The 24,976-nt window shown below is 35.6% G+C and overlaps 1 protein-coding gene across 1 annotated transcript; it reads left to right on the top strand.

Moving 5' to 3' along the window:
* Positions 1-912: 912 nt before the first annotated feature.
* On the top strand, positions 913-24,687 carry LOC141898229 (axotactin-like). Its single transcript, XM_074784053.1, has 39 exons — positions 913-918; positions 1,447-1,786; positions 3,981-4,163; positions 6,380-6,406; positions 7,958-8,074; positions 8,479-8,613; positions 8,719-8,983; positions 9,179-9,342; positions 9,549-9,575; positions 9,999-10,306; positions 10,397-10,533; positions 10,970-11,082; positions 11,183-11,410; positions 11,560-11,797; positions 11,895-11,987; positions 12,079-12,212; positions 12,300-12,434; positions 12,534-12,701; positions 12,786-13,008; positions 13,092-13,172; positions 13,640-13,782; positions 13,952-14,203; positions 14,281-14,424; positions 14,508-14,681; positions 14,828-14,962; positions 15,691-15,705; positions 16,644-16,800; positions 16,906-16,988; positions 17,067-17,152; positions 17,258-17,408; positions 17,496-17,680; positions 17,778-17,889; positions 18,194-18,598; positions 19,312-19,329; positions 20,056-20,129; positions 20,407-20,518; positions 22,311-22,441; positions 22,564-22,674; positions 22,787-24,687. The coding sequence occupies exons 1-39, from the start codon at positions 913-915 to the stop codon at positions 23,171-23,173; spliced, it is 5,997 nt and encodes a 1,998-aa protein (XP_074640154.1). The 3' UTR covers positions 23,174-24,687.
* The last annotated feature ends 289 nt before the right edge of the window (positions 24,688-24,976 follow it).

Below are 24,976 nucleotides of genomic sequence, written 5' to 3'. Positions count from 1 at the left end.
TATCTGTAACCAATTTAGCAACGTGAACGGACATTGACTAGGCTCCTTCCAAATTTGGCCCGTTCCAGGTACAATAGCGTAACACAGTTTTATATAATTATCATGGTCAATCGTTATTGATAAAATGATTTTATTTGTTCATTCGCACATGCGTTAATCACTTGTTCTGTATGAAATATTACCTTAAATCTATATTATGAACATATGCGATAATTCGAAGCCAGCAGCCAAGACCGACTGACTGATTAAACACTGCGATAAAATCGTTATCGTACTAAAACAGCTTTCTCAATTTGTTTCGTCATTTCCTTTATGTTCCAAATACATACGAAGTCTTAAGTTTTTTATCGAGAACTTTTTACGAATATGAAGTGGCCCACATTTCCTCTATTGATGTAAACAAATATTTAAGAGCAGCAGTTCGATAAATATTACGTGGAATAGGAAATATTTGGTGTTTTCGTGGCTACGTGTTGCTGTTCCTGTCCACCAACGCTTTCAGCAAATAATCTGTTATCACTTCAGCACACACATCTCAGGATGATATGTTTTATTATTTGATGTGGTCTTTATTTCTCCTTCCCACAATCGCTCGAAACCGTATATAATGATTTGCTGAAAATCTGCAGTAATCATTAGACAATTGCAGATCTGAGAACGTTTGCTAAGTTTGTGAATTTTTGGAGCGGTTTTTGTCCAAATTCAAATTGAGAAAGTGTTAATCTGTCGGTACTACGAGGCATACATGATTAGAAGAGATCGGTTCTATTGTTTTATTAGCATAATCAGGATTATCGTCTATTGATTTGTAGGAGTTATGAAAAGATGGAAGATTGTGATGTAGAATAACAATGTTTTCTGTGCGTCTATCTCACTGGAAACTCATGCATCAGGAAAATGTGACATAACAAAATGCTGGTACGTATCATCAAAGATATATTAAGCAGATGTATCACCCATGGAATTAATACATTACTGGATTGATTTTGAGAAGGTTTTTTTAGTGATCCATTAGTTTGATGTAGTTTGGACAAGTTGTTATTTCGCCTAGAAATTAAACTAGTCAAAGACCAACTAAGTTCTATTGCTGCTGATCTACCAGCTTGAAACCAAGATTTAAAACCGGCTGTTAAGACCACTTTTGCACTTATGGCTTTACTACAGAACTGGCTTCTAAGTCCGGTTGCAATGTGATGGCTTAAATCCAAAAGTGGTCTTGAATCTCAAGATAAGCATTGAATTATTAGATTGGTTAAAGGACCGAGATGGTCTTAGGTTGATCTTAAGTTATCAGCTTGGCTATAGAACTAAGATGGTCTTCGATAGGTCTAAAATCTAAACCGTGACTACAACTGGTGCCGGGTCCATGCCATTCTGATCTCCTTTAAACTTCATGAATTTGTCTCTAATCTGTTTATATTAATGAATGGATATATTTTGTTACAGGTCGGTTATTACCCGGATAAACTATTGAAAACGATTCCGTTGGTTGGATTCCTCGTGCTCGCCGTTTTGATCCACTCGGAGCCGATCAATGGCTTCACGTTTTTAGGCGGCAACAACACGTACATCCAGTACTATCCGGAATGGAGCGAATACGACGTGCAGGTCGTGTCGTTTCGATTCCGTACGTGGAAAGCGAACGCCGTTCTGTTACATCACAGTTTACGCGACACGATGAACACGCCGATACCGCAGTACTTCATGCACGTCAGTTTACGCGGCGGAGAATTACAGATTCTGCACGCGTTCCAACAGTACGAAGACGCACTCAGAGTAGGAAAAGGTAAAAGTGACGACGACGTCGTAAGCAGTAACGACCTGTTATTCGGCGGTAAATCACCGGCTAATGGTCGTCTCGTGCGTATATCTACGACGTGATAAACGTCATTATTGCATTCACCACGAACCTGTTTCATGTGTGTGAGTTCGTGTGAGTATATCGAGTCCCGTGGGGACAGTGGCCTGGGAAAACCATACCTTACCATCACGCTAGTTCTTAGATACAAATTCAATGGGGTAACTCACCAGATGGCGCACAACACTGCATTATTCGTTCGTGTTCAATGAAATTAGAATAATGAGTTTTAGGCTTCTGAAACCGAAAATTAACAAACAAGCCATTGGTAAGTTCCCACTCAGTGTATGGTATAGATTTCACTGAAAATTGATTTACTGATGAGAAAAGTTGATTCGAATTTAATTGAAATATAGAAGAAATCAAAGTACGGTAATTAACCCAGTAACCACTAGTGACACCTAGCGGATCATTGTAGAATCCTCGCTTGTCACAGAAGCATTGCCGGTAGCCCATTTATGTCACTCATTGTTAAGTTTTTGATGGTGTTTAAGCCTTTAGGTCGTTATCTTAAAGATTTCCGACGTTGTCAGGATTAGGAAGCTGAAAATGTGACAAAATTAACAGTACAGACTGCTGATGATGATATCACCATGGTTACTAGGCACACTTGCCTGGATATATTCAGCGAGTGGTGCACTTTCTGATATACGGTGCTATTAATCGCGGACAGGGTTTGGTGACAAGCGACGACGACGACACTGTTCTGGTATAAGACAAACGACACATCTGAATCATAGAACTGAATCAAATTACGATGTTTATCTACATTGTCGTAGTATGACTCAGGAATGCCATTGTTGCGAGTTTCCCGCGCGTTTAGTTACGCACTCTCGGGCCTGTAGTGGAATTTCGTTCACGCGTCGCTGCTAGTAATGATGGATTACCGCAATCCACAGTTCAGTTCGTAATTCCCGCTAGACTCATAACCGAACAGCTCTCAGATAAGAGATGAGGGGTCTGGTACTGATGCCGCTGAGATCGGGGATAATTTTGTTATCTTTATTGTCTTCTTTCTGGCGCTTGATTATTATGACTGGTCGCCAGTAATTTGTTACATGTCTCTCATAATGGGTATGACGATTATACAATTTTTACTCGTAACATGCTATGCACCCATAACATGCATCCATCATTTCCAAAAATTGAGCAAAATGGTTTTCTTCCTCAACCATAGCCGCGATCACACGGAGATGATTTGGCATGGATCAGACATGGAGTGAAATTTGGCCGGTACCTGAATTAGAGGGTGCATTCACACATAAACCACTCGCTTGATACTAAACAATGCCTTGACAAAGCGAAGTGAGTCACTTCCGGAACCAGTTGCAATTCACACGCAATAATTTGACTGGTGCTGAAAATTGACTCGGGCCTGGGCCGATGTTTTGGCACGGACCCAATTTGCGATGTGTGGGCCAAAAACACTTACCGGTACATCAGGACCCAGTACATACCCATTTGTATTTTTTGATATACATAGAATTAATTCATTATACTCGGTTGTGGAATGCACTAAGATGATTTATAATGTTTTTACAGCGTAGCATTAATTGTTGCATTTATATAATGATAGCTACAGTTATTTTGTCAGATGGCTTGTTTTTGATAATTAAGTCATCGTTCGAACAGTTATGTTCAATAGCTAAGCATGCTTGTATATAGTGAGTTATACGATATATTGACAGTCACTATCCGATATGAAGGTGTCGTATTGCTGTAATGATGAGCACTAAGGGTTGGTTTCCTGCGCGATTTCAGTATTGACAGTTCAATTAGCGAAGCGATGAATTTGTTAATTATGATACTCGCTGATTAAACACGTTCTATCAACACTGCTGTATCATCCTTAATGTTAAAAATTTTGTGCAAAAAATTGTCCTGACATTTCATTCAATACTGAATCTTGCTTAACCTCCAAGCATGCTACAACCGGTAAATTTCATGTATCCACATATTGCATACAAAATTGACAATTAATTACCCAGCAAAGTTAATCCATCATCAGAAAACTAGGTAAACCATCGGATGATGAGCCAAACCGACAGTTGATTATATATCGATTTATTTTTTACAATGTTTCGCGGTTAAACCATTGATGGTTGTATTCTTTTTTCAATAGGTTTGAATAAGGATGAATGGCACGAGGTACTTATCTCGAAGGATCCTCAAAGCGGTAACCTATCCGTTTTTCTGGACGGCGTACACGTGTCGAAGATTCTGAGTGCCTACGTACGTGGTGGTGCGTTAAACATACTGACCAATAAACCAGTCGTTTCTCAAGCCTTGATGGGTGGCTTTGACGGTAAGTTCTGTTCGTCCCTCTCGACGCATTAGAAGTATTGGAAAATCGACTAAACTTTGTGATTTTTAGAAATATTTTCATAAGTTTTCATTTTACCATTTCATGGCACAGCAATAAGCATTGTTCATAACCGATTTTGTCTGTCTGAGATTTGATCACATTTTGCATGATTATTCGTTCATTGCATCGAAGAGCATTTTCTAGAACATTGAATAGCAGAATAATGATACAGGCTGATACAAGGATATAAGGCATGCATATCTCTAGAAATATCGACAAAAATCTAAGGTTCATCCTTTTTGAAATATGATCAGATCATCAGTAGTGTTTTACCTCGCGTAGAAACCCCGACCTATCGTCAGAAAATCCAGTGTGTCTTGTGGCGCTTTTTAGTTACAGATGCGTTCACCATTTGTCTACAAATACAAAAAAAATCATAAGATTGGAAGTTAATTTCGTAAATTTCATTGCATCAAAATTTCCAACCATCCAATCAAAATTTGACTCGATAAACCGTTTCTGGTACTTTATGATATATTTCCATTATTGTGCATTTTGTTTTTTGTTTACAATCGTAGGTAATTCATCACACAATATGCATTTAGCTCGCTGACAGCATTTTGAAATTTTCACGGCTAAATTGATAGGAATTTTGGCTGACATTTTGTTATCATTATTATTATCATCATCATCATCATCATTATATATGTATATCTTTTGGTATTGTTTTACATATTACAGAAGAAGAGCTGGCTATTATTGACAAAGAAAGTGTGTATTATCAACATTCGTAGTAGTCAAAAACTTTGTAGCATGCGTTATTCGTGTATATTATCATCATCTTTTCCTAAATGCCTTCAATTTTGTGCGAGGGTGTATTTCGTTTAAATCATCAAATATCGCTATCAATATTAATATTCTACTGCTATATTCATCATAATTGGTTAATTGAATTCTAATTGATTTGTGTCATATGTTCGTATCTCACGCTGAAAATCCTCGACCAAATTTTCGTTCTCGTGATTTTTTCCTCCTTTCTCGTAGTTGCGCACCCCCGCAAATTTCAGAAATTTCATGCACCGCAAAACCATCCTTAGAATTGTATTTTTTAGGATTTCATTAAAAAGATTATCTAAGTATCTACATATAGAATAGATTATTATATGATATTTGGATAACTGCAAAATTGTGAAATTCCATATCGATAAAACTTGAATGAAACCTCGAGATAGCATGCTTAGAACATTCACCATGAATAACAGAAATTAGTCGTCAAATTGTAAACGTTTGTTTGCATGATTAACAATAATGAAATAGTTTAGAATCCCATATTTAAACCAGCGTACACACAGTCACAATTAGTACACCATTACTAATCAAACAGTTACAAACAGCGATCTTTCTCGGTTTTAGGAATTGAAAATGGTGTTTTAAGTCTAATATCAATAACGAGCTGATGAGGGCACGTAACACTGATATTTCAACAAATTCAACTGAAACTTTTTTTGAGTAAAAGCAAAGAAATGCAAAATGTTTATATCCTAACGGTATAGGTATTTCATCAATCAAAGTCGACAAAGCTTTTAGGACATGACTGAAAGTTATCCATTTTTGTGCTATTAAAGCAAATATTATGATATTTGTTTTGCAGGATTTGGACATTTGTAACGTGAACTAAACGTGTCGTTAACCGACACTGTTCAAATATACCCGATCTGACAAACATTTCTTATTATTTACTTACGAAAACATTTCGCAATTTGAATATGACATTTTGACACCAGTCCTAGTAACATGTGCCAAGTCTGTTCAGTGCTAAAGTAAAGGAGACGTGAGCGTGGGTGGGTTAGAAAAGGGTTACCCTCATCAGTTTAGTTATTGGATCATGCTTTGAACTCTATTCATCTAATACTTATTTTTGTCTTTTTTTTGGAGAGGTTTCTATGTGCTTATTTTGCAGCCAATTAAATTTCTAAGATTTTGTATATTTTAATGATTGTTTCATACATTTTATCGCATACGATTCATGATATTTTTGTAGCTATACTTAATCATTTCATGAATAACGCGCAAATTCAGTAACTGACTTGTGTGTTGCTTCGAAAAACTGAAAACTGCCGTAATCAGTTGAATGCATGTTTAATCTCAGAATCCGGCCGTATATATCTGTTTTCGATTACTGATTTCTAGTTTTTTCTTATGATGCTTTTGTTTAGATTTTGATCCAAACGTTGTCTACAATGGTATGTAATATTTGATAAAGCAGCAAGCTCGCTCGCTTTTTGGGTCTGGTTGCTGGAAAAGAAATGCACCTAACATTTTCGCTATTCTGCGCATCAATTCGACCGTTTTTCAAAATCCTGTCCACGTTAATATCACGTGGATGATTTACGCAGAAATGTGGTTTATTTTAATGATGTTTTTTACGATCAATTCTGCCGAGGGTAATGCGGCTATAGATCCAAACCACTATTGTGAACAAATCTGTCACGGCTGCTGTCTATGTCTGTATCAACAAATCAATCGATTTTTTTTGTTAAAGAAAATATATTCATAGCTTTCAGCGACCAGACTCAAACCTTAAAAATTGCAGTGAAATTTAAAAAAAAATTCATAACTTTGCATCTCGCTTAGCAACAACTCACCGGATCGACCTAGCTTCATTATCTAAATGGCTTCGATAATGTAACATTTTCAATATGAGCTCAAATATATACATTGAAAAAAAGCCATAATAAAAACCTGCTTCGCGTTTATGAAATAAAGTATTAATCTAACTGTATTGAACAACCACTGCTTTTGTATATAGAAAGCTCTATCAAAAACTATTTCTGAGTATATTGCATGTAATTAGGTTGTTATGTAAATGAAAATGATCTATAGTTAAATATGTGCAGTTTATGAAGACATGTCCCTTGTGTGTCTTTTTGAATATGAAGTTATCTAATGTTTTCTTCCTCGCGGGAAATTAAAGTGGCCTCAACCAATAGAAATATGGGGATGTATGTTAGGCTTTGCTGCGGGAATTGCCATTAATGTAATAGCGTGATAACGGAAAAAATTCCAAAATAGCCTGGATTAGCAACGCAGTTTGATGATGAAAACTCGAATACCAAATCCATCCACGGTTTTGAAAATATCAAAAATTACCTTCAACAATTTTAAGATATTGCACATGGTGGGTTTCATGCTGACTCCATGGTCTGTTATATTGTGATTTCAAAAAAGCTATTGGACCCAATTCCACGGTGACAGTTGTCGGTGTGAATTTTGAGACTCCACAATTGAAATAAGTTTATTTCCGATGATTCAAACTCTACTGAGTGAAATGATCGGACTGAAAATATGCAACGACTGCCAAAATGTACCTAATAAACCAGCACTAATGATTATATAAAAAGGAAATATATGGGTGACGGACTTATGAAATTCATGTTTTGAAAGCAATCTACCAACATGCAGGTTTTGGTGACTAAAGCTTTTTACTAACCAAAATAATATGTGAATAATTATTATTATGTCATGTGCACTGTAGTTTATTTTTACGTGTGTCTGATTGACATGATAATAAGCAGTATATATGTAATCATAGGTATATTGGGTCTGTGGGAAAAGGTTCAATGAAAACAACTCCAACGCAGTGAAACCTGTGTGTTATTTTGGGGTCATTAACATTGTTTCTGATAATATATTCTTAAGTGCCTCATTTGAGCCATTAAGGAAACAATCGAACCCGGCGCTCGCCTCTCCGTTATCTGTATCATTTACGGCGGATTTGTTTTTTATTTTTTCAGTATCCGAACGCCCGAGGCCTCTTCTCACGACGAAAACGCTAGTCGGTTGTCTTGACAACATCAAATTCGGAATGAATATCGAATCTATTCAGGTTATACCATATCGTTCGAAAAAAGGTAACTGCATTTATTGACCATCGCTAATATCTCAGCTGCTGAAACATGATAGAAAATCTTTCAGTGAGCTCCATGTTTGCCCACTCTAGTAAGATCCATGTTTGCCCACTCTAGTAAGCTCCATGTTTGCCAACTCTAATGATGCCACTATTAGTAATTGATTATATATTGATAATAACGGTTGCATCCTTAAGATAATTGAGTCCTTTTGATAGTATATATTTTGAGCAGAGTTGCACTGGTGGGATTAGTCTTTACTGGCCCCGCCCTGTTGTGTTTCCTATCAAATTTGTAAGGAAGTGTTCCATCCTAAAAAACTACAATATTTCTTGCAATCTCTTACTGCGGTGTTTCTTAAGTCTTTTAAAAGTCTTTTTTAAGAAATAGAAGCTTTAACATTTCAGGGGTTCAGTCTGGGTGTATAAGTCAATGTCGTCATAATCCTTGTCTAGCCGGAGGTCAGTGCATTAATGAATACACTCGATTCTTCTGCGATTGTTTGGGTACGGACAGAGAAGGAAACCGCTGCGAAAAAGCTGGTAAATATTCATTATAGTGATAAGAAGGGGTGCTCAGATAATTAAGTACGGTATTTACCGAAAGCTGAGGAATTGGTTCTGATGATTTCTGTATTATTTCTATAGGAGCGACGACTATAACTCTGCAAGGTTATGATTGGATATCGTACGATATTTACGCCTCGCACGAACAAGCTCATTCTCCGCAGACGAGAATCACGATGCAGTTCCGCACGCGACATCCGAACGGAGTCCTATTCTACGCCGGCGACTCTTATCCCATACACAACCATATCGCGTTATCGATTCAGGACGGTCAGGTGCACGTTTCCGTCGCGTTCGCTGATAAAGAAGTTTCGACCAAAATGGGGATGAATGTCGATAATAATCAGTAAGTGAAATTTACTGAATTCCTAGAAATATCAAATTGCGCCTTGTGTTACTTTAACAGATCGACTGATTGATTTCGTTGTTCTTGTAAAAGCTGAGTTTATTGTGCTACATGAAGGAAATGATTGTCGGCAATAGCTTTGTTCTCGAACTCTGTTTTTCTATCCTTTAAGATTTTGTAAATCTCATTTTTCAGATGGCATAATTTGACCATAGTTCACAATGATAAGACTGTCGATGCTATATTGGATGATAAGAGAAATCGTATGATCTCCACCGGACGTTACAGACACCTTTATTTAAACCCAATCATTTACATCGGTGGTGGAGACCGACTACGCAAACCTCATCCAGAGCCAGGTTAGTATTTACTAGAAGTCGCTAACTTATATCGCTGTTTCGATTATTTCGAGGTAGGTAATTCACCTGTTGGCTTTAAACACAATGTCGGATGCTTTCATGAATAAATAAATGTTTAGATTAAAGGCTTCGGTAGCTTACACGTTCGTTAATTATGTTAATTGTGAGGTATTTGTTTTCATTAAACGCTTCATTCATTCAAGCAGATGGATATTTAAATGAGAAGATTGCAAGTATGACTATCATACTTTCAAACTGATTTTGGTGTTTTGAATATTTTGAAACTTTTTGGTGTATTTTCTTCTTTCATGGTTGGGTTGGTCATTATGGTTAATGAGAAGTGGTTCTCACTTGGTTATGGACTATACTTTAACTGCTTTAATCTCGTGTTACTTGAATGGAAATTTCCTGTTACGTTTGTGAAATTTAAGGATCTGCAATAAATTCCATGTATTTCGAATGTATAATTTGTTTTTAAACTGTCTTTATGTAAATTGAATATCAATCTGTGTCTCTAACTTCGCTCTATCATTTAAAAGTCATCTCAAATGACGATAATATTCCCTTATATATTATGCTAATTGCTGCTTGTAATATGAAAATATAGCACTTGCTTCATACAAATTGCTCCATTGTTTAGAATCGAATCATTTCAGCAGGCCTCAAAACTCGTCTGAATTTCGTCGGCTGCCTGAGAAATATTTACTTCAATCATCAGTCTGTACTAGAAGAATTGATTCTGCGTCGAAAAATGGCTCAATATCACGGAAAAGCAATAAAAAGATACTGCTCTACCCCTGATGAAATATCGGCATCATTCACTCAACAAGGGGCGATAATGACCTTACCAACAGCAATGCTTCACGGCCTGATAGTGGAATTTCAGTTTCGTACCATTCGACGGAACGGTCTTCTTCTTATGTCTAAGATAATCGGAAATCGCAGACATCACGGATATGTTGAGGTAACTTGACTTGTTCTTATGCAAACCGTTCATTTCAAAAGCCTGAAATGGTTTACGAAATGGTTTAAACACGTGAATTTTTAATTTCAGATTGTTTTATCGAAAGGACGTATTTTGGTACAGGTTGTGCCTTATAAAACGGACGGAATCATCAGTCAAACGGTTTCTAGTTCTAAGAATGTTTCAGATAACAAATGGCACCGAGTTAAACTGGATTTCTCATCAGTGTAAGAATCAAAACATCTCTTGATTGAGGCAAAAAACAAGATCTGTTATTTGAGAACTAATGTCCATATAATTTCCCTGGGACACTAAGAACTTCTAATCTAGACTTAAGAATACTTACTCAGACTTTCGGCAATGATTGAATGGTTGGGATTTTTTAAATATAATTGTATATGATGTGCATCCATTGAATTCCTGTTTGAGTTGAGAGTCTTAACTTTTTGTTCAATTACTGAACAAACACTGGTTAAACCAGACAAAAATGTCACTTGAAAATGAGCTGTTTACGATTTCTCATATTTCATTATAATCTAAGAGACTGAAGTGTTATGTAACTACGATTCGAAATTCTTTTTACTTCTTCATGTATGTACCTTAAAAGCTAAACCACGTTTTTGCTTACATTGAACAGCTTGTCAATATTCTACTGTTTTGTAGACACTTAGCTGTGGAAGTCGACTACACTCCAGAACGTCGAAATCTAAACGATTTCATTCTACTTGAAACTGAAGGCGAATTCTATCTCGGGTCAGACCCAGATGGAAATAAAAGTAAGATTTCTATTCTATGTTGGTCACAAGATGATCTAGAGAAGATATAAACATTATTCTGAAAAACGAATGAACGCTATTCAAATTGCTTATGTTTCAGCATCATTTGTTGGTTGTATTCGTGGCATCAAACTTGATGGAAAACTGTTAGAAATGCGTGAGATTGTGCATACATCAGTAAAAGATGTGATATTAGATAATTGTAACTTGCGGGATTATTGTGAACATTCTAGTCAATGTCAACACGGTTCGACTTGTTTATCAGACTGGTATGAAATACATTGTGACTGCGGTGATACTGGTTATGAAGGAACAGCTTGTCACTTTTGTAAGTTATTTCAAACACATGAGCGTATAACAATTCACCAGTACAATACAATTTGTGAACTACATAGCTTTGCATTGATGACTGTTTAAGCTTTGCATTATTGATAACTGTTAAGCGAATTATTTGAATTCAATCATCTTACATTTTAGCAAAATACATGAAATCTTGCGAGGAGTATTACTTGTCGGGTATGAGAACGAGTAGTATCAGGCGAATAGATTTGGATGGAAATGGTCCACTTAAACCAAGCTATGTGCAATGCGAGATGGGTGTGACAAGAGGGAAATTTGGATCGTACGCAATGACATCCGTGGATCATAATCTTTATAAACGTACCACAGTCCGCAGTCCAAAATTACCTAACATTAAGAAAATTATAGATTACAGGTAATGTATTACAGAAAATGCTCTTTTTGATTCCTCACAATTAATGTTATTCCTTCATATGAAGTAAATCAGTTGATATAAACTCTTGTGACTTCAGGGATATGGATTTGGAGATGTTGAATATGTTATCGAATTCGTCAAAAGGCTGTGAGCAAAATATAACGTACAAATGCTGGAAAGCACCAATCAGGTAATTAAAAGAAGATTGCATATTGTAATTGATATCTAACTACAGTAAATCTGGCTTCCTGAAGTCTAATAAGTTATCACTTTTTTTCTAGGCTTGGTCATATGACGTGGATGGTATCGGCTTCTGGTAACATGTACAGCGCACTCGGTGCTAAGAATAATGGACAGTGTGGCTGTCATAGTAACTACAGCTGTGTGCATGGTCATACTTGCAGTTGTGATGCGGGTTAGCTGCATTTTCATATAACAATGAAGTATATTTTTTTGGGTGTGATGAAAATAATTTTAATGGATTTTCTGATGTGTTTAATAGGTTATAGAAAGTGGATGACCGATTTTGGTACGTTTAAAGACAAGTCCCAAGTTCCAGTGACAGAAATGATTTTCATACAGGACGGGCCTGGTGTTGCTGATGTTACATTGGGTCCTTTAAAGTGTTATGGAACTTGTAAGTGCAGATACCAGTTTCTTATTTTAATGAAATAGAAATTCTATTGTCATGAACATGAACATGTCACTTTGCACAAGTTTTTATATCCAAATTCAGCGAAAAATGACAAAAATGAAGTGGCTTTCGGAAAAGATTCTACTTTTCTGGTAATTCCTGGTTGGTCGAGAGGTGATCTGTCTTTCTGGTTTCGCACAACTAAAACGCACTGTACCTTAGTCAAACAAAGACAAGGAAAAGATGATTTAACTATCAAAGTCTTCAATGGTATGTTTTTACCACAAAGCGCTCTTAATGAATACATTTCGATTTACTGAATAAAGCTTTCTATAAATGTTTCTAAATTTGCAGAAACTACCGTATTGTTTAACTTCACCACGTCTGCTAAGAGACACCAAATCTTCCTAAAATCTCATCAGTCTTTGAATGATGAAGTTTGGCATCAGGTGGCGTTGCAGTATGATCAGTTCCAGCTACGCGCTGTATTTGGTTTACAATCGGAACTGCGAGATCTAGTCAAAGATGAGAAGATGGTCAAATATAAAACGAAGATGACTTTAGGTGGATCTAGGGAGTAAGTTTTTTATGAAATGAAAGAATCTATAGTAAAGAGTGACTTATATTTATCTTTCTAATGACAACTCATTTCTATTTCAGAGATCCAAGTTTTGAGGGTTGTTTTAGAACGTTTGAGTATAATGGTGTAGAAGCGCCATTATCTGAATATGTTACAATAAAGTAAGTTACATCCTATCTGACCACATCCTCCCTCTGCTGGGACTCGAACCTGATGGCATCGCTACACTCAGCCACGGCACGAACCCCTGCATCAGTAGACCGGGTGCGCAGGTACATGCGCAGCTTTCCGAACGAAAACTGGCGGCACCAATCAGATTGCTCGTTGTATAATCGTTGAGGCAAATTTCAAGGAAGAGCTATAAATGGGAAAACCCGGGATAAAATAAAACGGGATTTCTGATTGGCTAAAAATCACATCATCTGAACTGCGCATGTATCTGCGCACACGGTCGATTATGGCAGGGTTTCGTGCTGTGGCAATCTCGATGCCATCAGGTTCGAATCCCTGCCGGGGGAGGATGATCTGACCACAGAGCATGAATAGTTTGAACATAACTTATGTTAGCTAATTCTATGCTGTTGCTCTTATTGAAGTAGAATATGATTACCTTGAAATATTTTTGTAGTTCCACTGGTGTTGGTAAAGGTTGTTATCCGTGGTGTAAACCAAACCCTTGTAAATATGGAGGACGTTGTGTCGAATATTGGAACTCGTTCAAATGTATATGTGCCAAACCAGCTTCACATTATGGTGAAAAATGTGAAACAAGTAAGTTTATTGATGGGTGAAAATTAGAAATGTTGGAATTGACTGACACACTATAGATTGTGCCTAAGAATAAGAAGGGATCCAGTATAAACATAGTACTAACAATGTAATGCCTTTTGATATGGGTATTAATAGAAATATTCATGGATATAAATGGTTCGTCTTCCAGATATTGACCAAGATATGGTGACATTCTTAAAGCAAGGAGCATATCTGGCTTATGAGTTTGATCAGATGTATAACAAACTGATTCAGAAAGATATCACGATCAGCTTCCGAACATATCATAAAAACGGTCTTCTATTTTATGCCCATGACGAATTAAACAATTTCATGCAGTTGACAATAATTCGAGGGACGACACTGCGGTATACGTATAATGTGGGAATACGAATTCATGAAAAGAACATTCCTATCATGGGTATGTAAATCCTTCATCCGAAAAGAAGTATAGGCTGCTAAGAAATATAAACTGATACTGATTTTCATCTCGATTAGGTTTAGATGACGGGACCTGGAAGCAGCTCGTGATAACCCAGCACTGGGATTGGTTAGATATATACGCGAATAGTTATCGATTAGAAATGGGAGTTAGAAGACTGAGATTAATCGCTTACTCCAGTAAACCATTCATACATGAAGGTAAATTTCAATAAGAACTTGTGCAAGAATCGACAAAAGGTTACTAGAAAATATACAACGCAACATTTTCTCTTTCTTTTCAGAAACGGTGATTCCACCGAGGACATCAGAGCCGTTTAAACCCGGGTTTCGCGTCTATCTGGGTGGAGTCCCGAAGACATATTTAACGAGTATTCCTCAGTTTATCGGATGTATCCGAGGTTTTAAACTCGGCAGTCAAGTATTTAACCTATCATCGAAAGCACACCCAAAGAATGGTAAGTACGATTTAAGTTTCCAACATATGGGAATTAGTATTGTCTATTTTAGCGGTTTCTTAAGTCTGATTTCTTTCAATAGAATTGTATACAATATATGTCATAGTGTAGTGAATTTAATGTATTTTTCGTTTGTTTTCATACAGGGACACATCCTACCTGTGTATCGGGTTGTGATTTTAAACCGTGTAAACACGGGTCAGTGTGCACGGAGAAATGGTTAGGACGTTATCAGTGTAACTGTACAGGCACTAGTTATATTGGCAAATTATGTGATGCTGGTAAGTTATAAAACGAAATTATATCTAATTATTTGCCACTCCTTTCCACAAATCACTTCAAATCATACAGCACAGGGTGCTGATTCTTTTGATCCTACAGTGATCCTAAAACCATTGAAAATTGGGTGCACTTAAAATCTTAGACGACTACAGAAAAAACCTAATGAACACTCCTGTGGATATTATTTCCTTTTTCGTAATAACAAAACTATTATAGTGTTGTTCTAATTTGTGTATATATCATATTGTTTACTGGCTGCTAATACATGTATTTCTAATGCTTCCGATTTTTAACTAATAGTTTGATCATCGCATTGAAGAGAATTTCTGATTTCTGTAGATACATGAAACTATACACTATTGATTTAGTAGTCAAATGCAGTAGTTCTGAAATGTTAGATTAAGTTACCGTATAATATTTTCTGCTCAGCAAAAATATTCATAGCTTATTGAAAGATGCCTGTTCATATCTGGTATCTTTTGCGAATTTTACAATATCATTGTCAACTCATTTTGCTGATACGTGTCTGTATTCATTTTTGGAAGATCTGTGTTGAGTCAATTTGAGTTATTGTCGTCAAACAAAACTTTTAATTTAGAAAATTTCTTGGTAGTCAATCTCAGACAGGAAACATGTACATGCATGTAAAATCAGTTGATATGTTTAAGGGGTATGTGTGTTCTAACACTTTGTCGTTCGTCTCTTCCCTAAACTTTCCTAAAAACAGTTAAGGTCTTCCGAGGTAAGAAATTTCTGCATGCTAACATTCTGTTGACCAATTTTTTCCTCTGAACATCTCCAGTCAATAAATTCATTAAAAAGCCTCTTAGGGGTCGGGCATTGTTCTAGTTCTAGCTATTTATTTTTTGCATTGAGAAAAAAGGTTTCAACCCCTTGATTATTAAAGAGCTTAAATCTGACATAGTTTCACTATACTATGCCATCACTACTTATTGATCATATCGGAATTGCTACTTTTAAAAAATGGGTAAGACATTAGGGCACTAGAATAGTGGGTGTCCGTAGTGTTGCAAAACTGGCACAGGAAGGATGTTCAGTGAGGAAGATTTAGGTATTATTGTTGTATGTAATGCACCCCATTTGGTGTCAGTTGTAGAAAAGTTGTAGTAATTTACCTAACAACCTTGAATCCTTCCAGTAGTTTTACATCCAAATTTGGTTGTCTCCGAAGAAAATCAGTTCTACTAAGATGACCAAACAATGTTTGTTTTAGATTTGATTTCTTCTAGAAAAATCTTTTTTCCAGTTCATCAGACTTTCAGCTGTTACTAACCAATTTTCTGTTTTGTGTGGATGTCTAACACAATATTCCCCATTTGAATCACTGAATATGTGAAAATCTTTTTGATGTCAAGTTTGCAAGTTGGTAATTTTCCCCTGTATAACGGAATTAAAACATTATTTGATGTGTGTTCATGATAAGAAGTGAAAGCATGTATGTGATGAATTCGATACAAACAGTTCTATTGAGATTTAGAAGCTAGGCTACTCTTGGACTTGCAAAGTCATCTGCACCCGGCAATTCATTCTGTATTCAGTTATCAAATTACTACTTGGGAACTGCAATTCTTATGGGAGAATTTTGCTAAATAAAGCTTATCTTGATCCTGTGAATTCACATAGGGAAAGATGAAAATTATCAATGATTTATCATTTTAGAAACTGCTGCGTTGTTTGATGGATATTCAACTGTTTCATTAAATCTTCCACGAACCGGTGCTAATGATTTGGGAGAGTCAATGAAGTTTGCTTTCTCTTCGGAAACATCAGGCTACATGGAGCCTTATCTCGTGGTTGTGGAAGGTTCAGGTCATGGGTACGTAATATCTGCTGATTATTTTTTGTGTGGAACATTTTACATTGAATACGTTTTATAGAATATAAGTTAGTTTTAAACATGATTAAATTAAACCTTTTTCAGGCGAGCGAAAACGTATTTAGCTTTATACATTGATAGTTATGGTGGTATTTCTGCAAAAATATTTCTTGGAGCTGGAAACTTCTGTAAGTACACTGAAAATATTCAATTTCAATCATGAGTATGCATACATATTATCATTTTGTTGCCGTTTGAATTTACAGATAGATTGAGTGTAAAAGGCTCGTTCAATGATGGACACAGACATAAAGTGTCGTACAGCAGAGTTAAAAATTGGATTACATTTACTGTTAGTACAGAATTATTAATAGTCAATTCATATTTATAAATTGAGTATTGCTTATTCTTGGCTTTGATCGAATAGATCACGATATCATTTATTATTAATCTTTAGGTTGATGATAAGGAAGAGAAAAAACAGTTGTTATCAGGTCCGTTTCTTCTAACGGCTAAAAAGTTATTTATTGGTGGTTATCGCCTCACTTCTGAGAATATGTACGGCATTTTGAAATCATCCCATTCAAACTACACTGGCTGTATATCAAGTAAGAAAATGTTTTGATGCGCAAATCTTATATACTACAAAATGACTCTGAGCCCTTTTTCATTCTTTATATACATTGCATTTACAGATTTCCAGTATTGGGAAGGCGATACGAACTTACCAGCTTTAGAACCACTTCGTCAGTTATTCGCTGAAGATGGTCCGCCATCAAACATTCGAGTCATCGGTAATGTTCAGAAAGGTCAATGCGCCAAGTTCGCCGTAACCATACCATATATTCCAACCACTGTATCTCCTTTATATGGAATTGAGGTGAATTTCTATCTAATGTGCTTTACCATTTTAATCATTAGCAGTTCAATTTAATGATTTATATTATATTTATATTTATATTATATTCTGTTTGTAGAGATATACATTCCCACCCTGGCCATTTAGACCGGCTGATACCGTAGAATATATAGTAGATAATAGAATAGCACCCGTTATGGAGTCTGATAACACACCGTCCATTGCTATGAGTAAGTACTCGTAATTTTCAATAGAAATCTTTTAAATATTCTCAATGCGTTCATAACTTAAGAAATGATGTTCAAACAGGACCCAGTTATACAGTTGTATGAGTTAGATTTAAGAGTTTTTAAATTAGTCCATCTAAAATATTCGACCCTAGAGTCAAATCCTATAACCTACAACTGTGGAACTGACTCCTGAACATCATTACCATGGAACAAGGTAGCTGTTGAAAACAATTTTTTCAGTTTTACCTGTTTCTTTCCTTTCTGCTGGATCGTTATTCAGATGATTGTTGTATGTTTATTACAGTAATAGCTGCTGTGTTGATAGTGATAATGATTCTGATAGCGACGATCATCGCGTTATTATTACGAAGTATTCATCGTAATCGAAAGAAAAAAGAGGAACAAAAACAGAAAGAGTACGAAAAACTGGAGCTGTTCGATCGACCGGATTTCACGAAACCGCCACCGACGTTGATGAGATCGCGGTCGAACTTCAGCGGCAGCAAAGAAAACGAAATTGAAGATAGATTATTAGCAGATACGGATTATCTGCGTGAGAACGGAATGTTGAGTAATTTGGGTGATATTACGTTAAGACCGTCGATGTTGAAATTACCACCTTCTACGCCGATGTCAAGCAGTATTATAACTCAGAGTAGTGTTAGTCATATAGCCAGTATGGAGGATCTCACTGATATCGAATTAGAATGTAAGTATTTGTCTGAATATTTGGGACATAGTTTTGTCCATCCTCCCCCGGCAGGGATTCGAACCTGATGGCATCGAGATTGCCACGGCACGAAATCCGGCCATAATCGACTGTGTGCGCAGATACATGCGCAGTTCAGATGATGTGATTTTTAGCCAATCAGAAATCCCGTTTTATTTTAGCCCGGGTTTTCCCATTTATAGTTCTTCCTTGAAATTTGCCTCAACGATTATACAATGAGCAATCTGATTGGTGCCGCCAGTTTTCGTTCGGAAAGCTGCGCATGTACCTGCGCACCCAGTCTACTGATGCAGGGGTTCGTGCCGTGGCTGAGTGTAGCGATGCCATCAGGTTCGAGTCCCTGCAGAGGGAGGATGAGTTTTAAGTGAGTCATAAGTTCAGTACCATCCTATAAATCAATACATGAATGATGACAAGTTTTTAAGCAGTTACTATTCGGAAAAGGAATCATTTATGCTTGATTCGATCGAGATCATTAACCTGGACCACGGATGAACTACGATTTACCATCCTCAGCTATCCGTGCATTCTACTTTAGTTCATTTATACTGAACAATTTTTTCAAAATTTTCTTCAACACTTTTACAACTTAATTATTTTGAAAAATGCTTCACTTAAATCGTTTATTGATTCAAATCAAAGGAAGAAGGATTCATTGCACAAACTTATATTTCAACGATATTCAATTTCAGTGATGGACGATGAAACATGTAATTATTTTTCAAAACATTGTATTCACAATATGATAACATATAATCTTCACTATAACCAATGACTGACTATCTACAAAGAACATAAACCTAACGCTTCATTTTCTAATTTATACTCAGAATGTAGCCAATGATAACATGCTTTGTTGCAAGTGGTTAGGCATGTACCACTCACAAAGGATTCACATCACCAGAAAGTCTTTCATCCTTAGAAATATAACTTCTAAAAACCTGGCAAACAGGTGTAAATCTCTATACAGTTATGATCGCATGTTGGCCTATCTACCTTACAAGAATTAAGATGGGTTTCAAAAAGCATTGGTGCAGGGTTGTTAAATGCATGATGGTTCTTTGTAGGAGGATAAAGTTCATGTTTTTATGATCGTATGAGTTTTGGTGTAAATTCATTAGTTGAACGCTGATATTATCGGTTTAAGCAAGTCAAACCATTGATCATGTTGCAAAAATGTCGTTCCATTTCTTAATTCTGTATCAGAGCAGGGTTTTAGTTTACATAAATCTATAAAAGATATCTAATACATCTAATCTTTTCCACATTGACTTTACTATGGTTTTTAATTCAACAGCTTTTTTAAAACACTAAGTAACCACATAACTGGCCCCACACATTAATCACAGGGTGATGATATGCTATTTGCACAAGCAATGCTGGGCTTTCTTATGTATGATATGACATTTACTAACAGATATCTTATGCTTTCGCAGCTCCTTCTGCCCCTCGACGCCACATAGTTCCAGTCGATCACCATGCTGATCACTACATGGAAGAGCCATACTTGGTGAGTAGTGAATGAAACTCAACACCGATACCCAAATAGTGGGCTCCAATAGAACTGGGATATTTTACTTATATCGACTGTTAGAAAAAGATCCCTGGACATAACTTTGGGATTATGCGCAAATGAATGGCAGCTGAATCGTGATAGCATCTTGTGATGGATACCAGTGAAGATAACTGTATTTACGCTGTCAACTATAAGCACGTTAAGCCTTTTTTAGATATCCTCACCTCAGGATTCAAACCCACTGTAATAGTGATTTGTTTCATAATTTCAGCCTTTGGTCCAGAATTCTCCTCAACGACAAGCGAAACTTAGAAAGAAACGATCGCCATCCTCGATCTCAGAAGTGTTAGCAGAGATGGAGAAATTAAATCGAGATTTACCAAGTACGTATGTATGACTCGCACTCATATACATACTCACTTGCCAGTGTATCACTCATGTGTGGTTTTACAACGCATTCTAATAGAAGCAATCTGTTTTCGTGGACCATCACTCGATTTTAATAAGTCTTTTCAACTTTTTTTAGATAATCGCACTTAGTTAATTTTTCCGTTCGCAAACTTAAATTGTCTAGTCATAAATCTAAACTGTTTCTGTGTGTTGTTTCTTTATAACGTGCTTATACATGTTTAATTTGTCTCTCAAGTCTGTTATATTTTTTCGTGTTGCTTAGGCACACATATTTGTATTAGTTCAAAACTGAAAAAGATGGTTACGATAAGACTAAGGCCAATGGAGAATAACTGAAAAAATTGATTGATTAATGATTATGTATTTTCGAGAATTTTATCATTTGTTGAATTGTGAATGTTAATCGTATTCTGTTTTAAGTGAATTATGATTGGTCAATTTCTATAGGAAAGATTTGGTCTAAGTTGCATTTTATGCCTATCGGATTTTATTATCAGTTTTGTTTTAATGGTTTATTATGTGACTCGTACTTATCAACTGAGCAGTAGGTTAGCCAATGATCTGAAGTCGTATTTGTACTAATTATTATTATCATCATCATCAATATATTTTTAGTCATTTTGTATATAACAAGATATGAAGCTATGTAAATAAAGGCATTTCTAATGTAAAATGATATTTAGTTGTGTAATTCATCTGAGAATTCAGTTAACCGCAGAGGATGCAAAGCGTAACTAGTTATATCTATGGTTGTCATGAAATACTTCAAGGATTTGTTTCCGAATAGCTTCAAAGATTTATTTTATAGTGAGATCCGCACTGAATTCATTCTTAAGTCGTTGTCATGTATCTTAATAGGTAAGCTGCCATCTTTTTGTACATATATGTATAAGGGTGATATCATTACAGCATAGGATACTGTAGAGTTTTGCTATTTCTAATCTGCTTCTTTTTGAACTTTTCAAATTCGCTTTTCTTTGCCACACTAACAAACCCATCTTCAAATCACTTTGGTTTTGAAAGTTTCAGCAGGTTACGGAGCAGGGAGAATTTGAATTATCTTGTGGATTGATAAGTACGTACAAACTTTCTGTAAAAAAAGATTGTAAATTCTATTGTATTACATAATTATAGTGTTGTGTAGAAAATATCCTTGAATTTACCATGAAGAATGTCGAAAATAACCATGGATGAAATATATAACCATAACAGTAAGACTGCTAAGGTTTATTGTATACATTTGGATTGAGTATATTTAAGAACTTAACAGTGATCTAATGGTTTAATATTTTGTACCTTTTAACATTAATTCAAAGAATGCTATTATTTTATTAATCAGTAAATTGTACAACAATCCGAATTTCTATAGCTTAGGATTATCTGGTTGAAACTCGGGTCCGAGCTGTTTCTATAATTTTCAGCTTTGAATTTGGGCTGATTTCAATACTAACATGTTGTAGACTTTGTGTTAAATTTCTGATGTTTTTCCTCATTTTTGTTGATCATTCACTCCTCCACTCGCACTTTATTGTTTCGTTCATTTGTTCATTCATGTTTCATTGCTCTTGTGTTCATTTCATGAACAACACATTTTGCTTGCTAATCGATATTTAAAGGTTAATAACATCATCGGATTCTGCTCATGCCATGAAAATGCATATTATAAAATATTCATTTGTATATCATGTATAATGTGTCATGTCGAAATGATTTTAGCATAGAAAACTTCCTTATTTCTTAATGATCCTTTTTCATATTTTGTAGATCTTGAAGAGGATGATAATAAATTATGGATGACACCTAATGTTTCGCGGCAAAGAAACAATACTGAAAACACTGAAAAATCAGAAGATCTGGAATGGGATCCGCATGTTGACAGTACTCCACTTATACCTGTAAGTAAATGATACACTTCATGAATCTTATTGACAATCATAATGAGAACTCATTCTAAAACGTGAATACCGAAAGTCATACGATTCAGATAAAGATTATGGACGACGTGTTTTATATTCAGATGTCTAATGAAGAGAGAGGACGTAATACTGGTACAGAGTACGGTTCAATGGATTTATCTAATGATAATAATGAAGAAATCTTGGCTTCAGCAGATCCACGTGCATTCCAGGTAGAATACAATAAACAACACTACCAGCATTGTCCAATTGAATTGACACTTACATCCTAGATGTCAACCTTGTTAATGTCAACCTTGATGTTCAAATTTCAATTGTTTCCAGAATAATTCTGATGAGATCGAGGCTGGCGAACGAGCAGATGATAATAAACGCCCGGGAAGCGCTTCAACTTCGAGCAGTTCGGGAATATATTGTAGTAATAAAGGCTCGGACTACGAGATGCTGGATAGAGATACAGATCCTGAACATCATCACCATCATCATCACCACCATCACCATAATCATCCTCCTCATCATCATCATCATAATCATCATCCTCGGCAACCGACTGAAGATTCCGGGAATGATCAAAATCGCAATAATGAAGCGGACATTGCGCAATGCGCTGATGAGAACACGGCACAACCGACAACGACCCATCATCGTCATAGAGACCCACGCATTTACGATATTTTAAATAATCCACATATTTATGAAACGATGCTATAGTAGAATTACATATTATATAGGATTGCTGTCTCTTGTATTTCTGTGACTACCAATAAACTGAATCTAAAACTTTAGTGTCAAAGAGTGAATATGGCGCTGAAATAGTGAATTCTGATCTCTTGATTAAGAAATTATTCAAACTTTGTCGTTGTATCTGATCTGAAGACACGTGAACTGATTAACGATGTGGTTATGTGTAGAAAATGAGTTAGATTTTCTGTTGTACCGGTACTACAGTCTAACGTGTAAAACATAATCAAAATGTCTACATTATAAAAACATATTTATTATGTAAACATACATGAATAGTTCGTATGTAAGTATTCAAATCAATAATCAAACTAAAATGTATATAAAATTATATCTGTGATTCTGATTTGTGAATTTGCTCTTTAATCAACTTGAAAGTCGAGAGTATTCTTTCAAATACAGTGGGGTGTGATATGTGATGTACATGCATTCTCAATTCTGGACAGGAACCAGATAATTCATTGCATCAAGTCCATGTTGTAACATACATGTACATCTGCATATAAAATGAAGCAAATCACTTGTATAAACCTAGGCCTTAAAATCTGTTTCAGATGTTTTTTCTACTGTTCAAAAAATTTGAATAAAAAATATTCACTTCTTTTGATAATGTTGATATTTGAATGTTAATGCTTCGGAGGCCAGTATGATCTTTCCTTACACATGTTTAAAGTTGGTTCACTGTGAATGTCATTTTCATATTCATATGTACATAAAAATGCAAAGTGTATATTTTATCTTGTTCTCGATATTTGTTACCAAAGTATGGTTGGCATAGTGCGACATAATGCGTGCAGTAAAGATTAAAAATGAATTTTATATTCCAGATTTAATTTCTGCATGAAGCTATTGTTATCAGCCAGTTTCATCTTAGAAGTCAAAAGAATTTATGGAAAATCACGACTTCCATTTTGATATCATGCTCAACTACCAACATTTCACTGTAATATGGAGATTTATTTTGTCATAGTTCACTCACCAGCCCACCCGCCTTCATCGTACTTCACTTTTTATTTCTATGAAAATGCATATTTTTGTAAGAATTTCTGTGGCTAAATATCCACCCTAAACTTGATCCCGGTTTGTGTTTTGCGAATGTGGAGCTTAATTAGTAGCATTTTGTACAATGGTTAGATTATTTATGAGTATTCGATGAAAATCGTCAACTGAAAAATTATTAGCGTTTTTATAAATACAAGTACTGTGAAATTCTTGTGAATTGCGTCAATATATACCGTAATCGTAATGAAGAATACCGCAAAATTACATAGTTTCTTTCTTTCTTCTTCCCTGGTATTATTGAGTTATTGATTGTGTTCAAGTTTGAAAGAATTTGGAAAGAGCAAAAAATGAAATTTAATACGTCATATAATAAAGGAACTATGTAGCTTCATTGTTCTATGAACTTATAAAATTATTGTCTAAATATTATTATACTGTGCTTACTAGCATGTGAAATTAATAATCCATTGTATGTAAATAATCTGAACATTTTTCCGAATAAAATATATAGAAATCTATAAGATATTGCGTTTCATTTAGTTCTCTTGGAATGGATATCATGATAAATAGGCAAAAAAACTCAAAATTTCTCGTCGCCAATTCCTCAAGATTGAAGGAAGTTTGGGCATCTTACTCAAATTAAAGGGGTTTCAAACACCTTTGAAAATATTTTCGGTTTAGGAGCTACAAGCTATCATCACTCGAGTTCTCAAATATGGGCCTTACAATTGAACTTTTTTCCAGTTATGGTACTCAAAACATCGGTGATTG

The sequence above is a fragment of the Tubulanus polymorphus genome, chromosome 2 (genome assembly GCF_964204645.1).
Source record: "Tubulanus polymorphus chromosome 2, tnTubPoly1.2, whole genome shotgun sequence".
In the NCBI taxonomy this organism is placed as follows: Eukaryota; Metazoa; Nemertea; class Palaeonemertea; order Tubulaniformes; family Tubulanidae; genus Tubulanus; species Tubulanus polymorphus.
The sequence above is the reverse complement of the archived record's forward strand: the minus strand, read 5'-3'. Positions and strand labels throughout refer to the sequence as shown.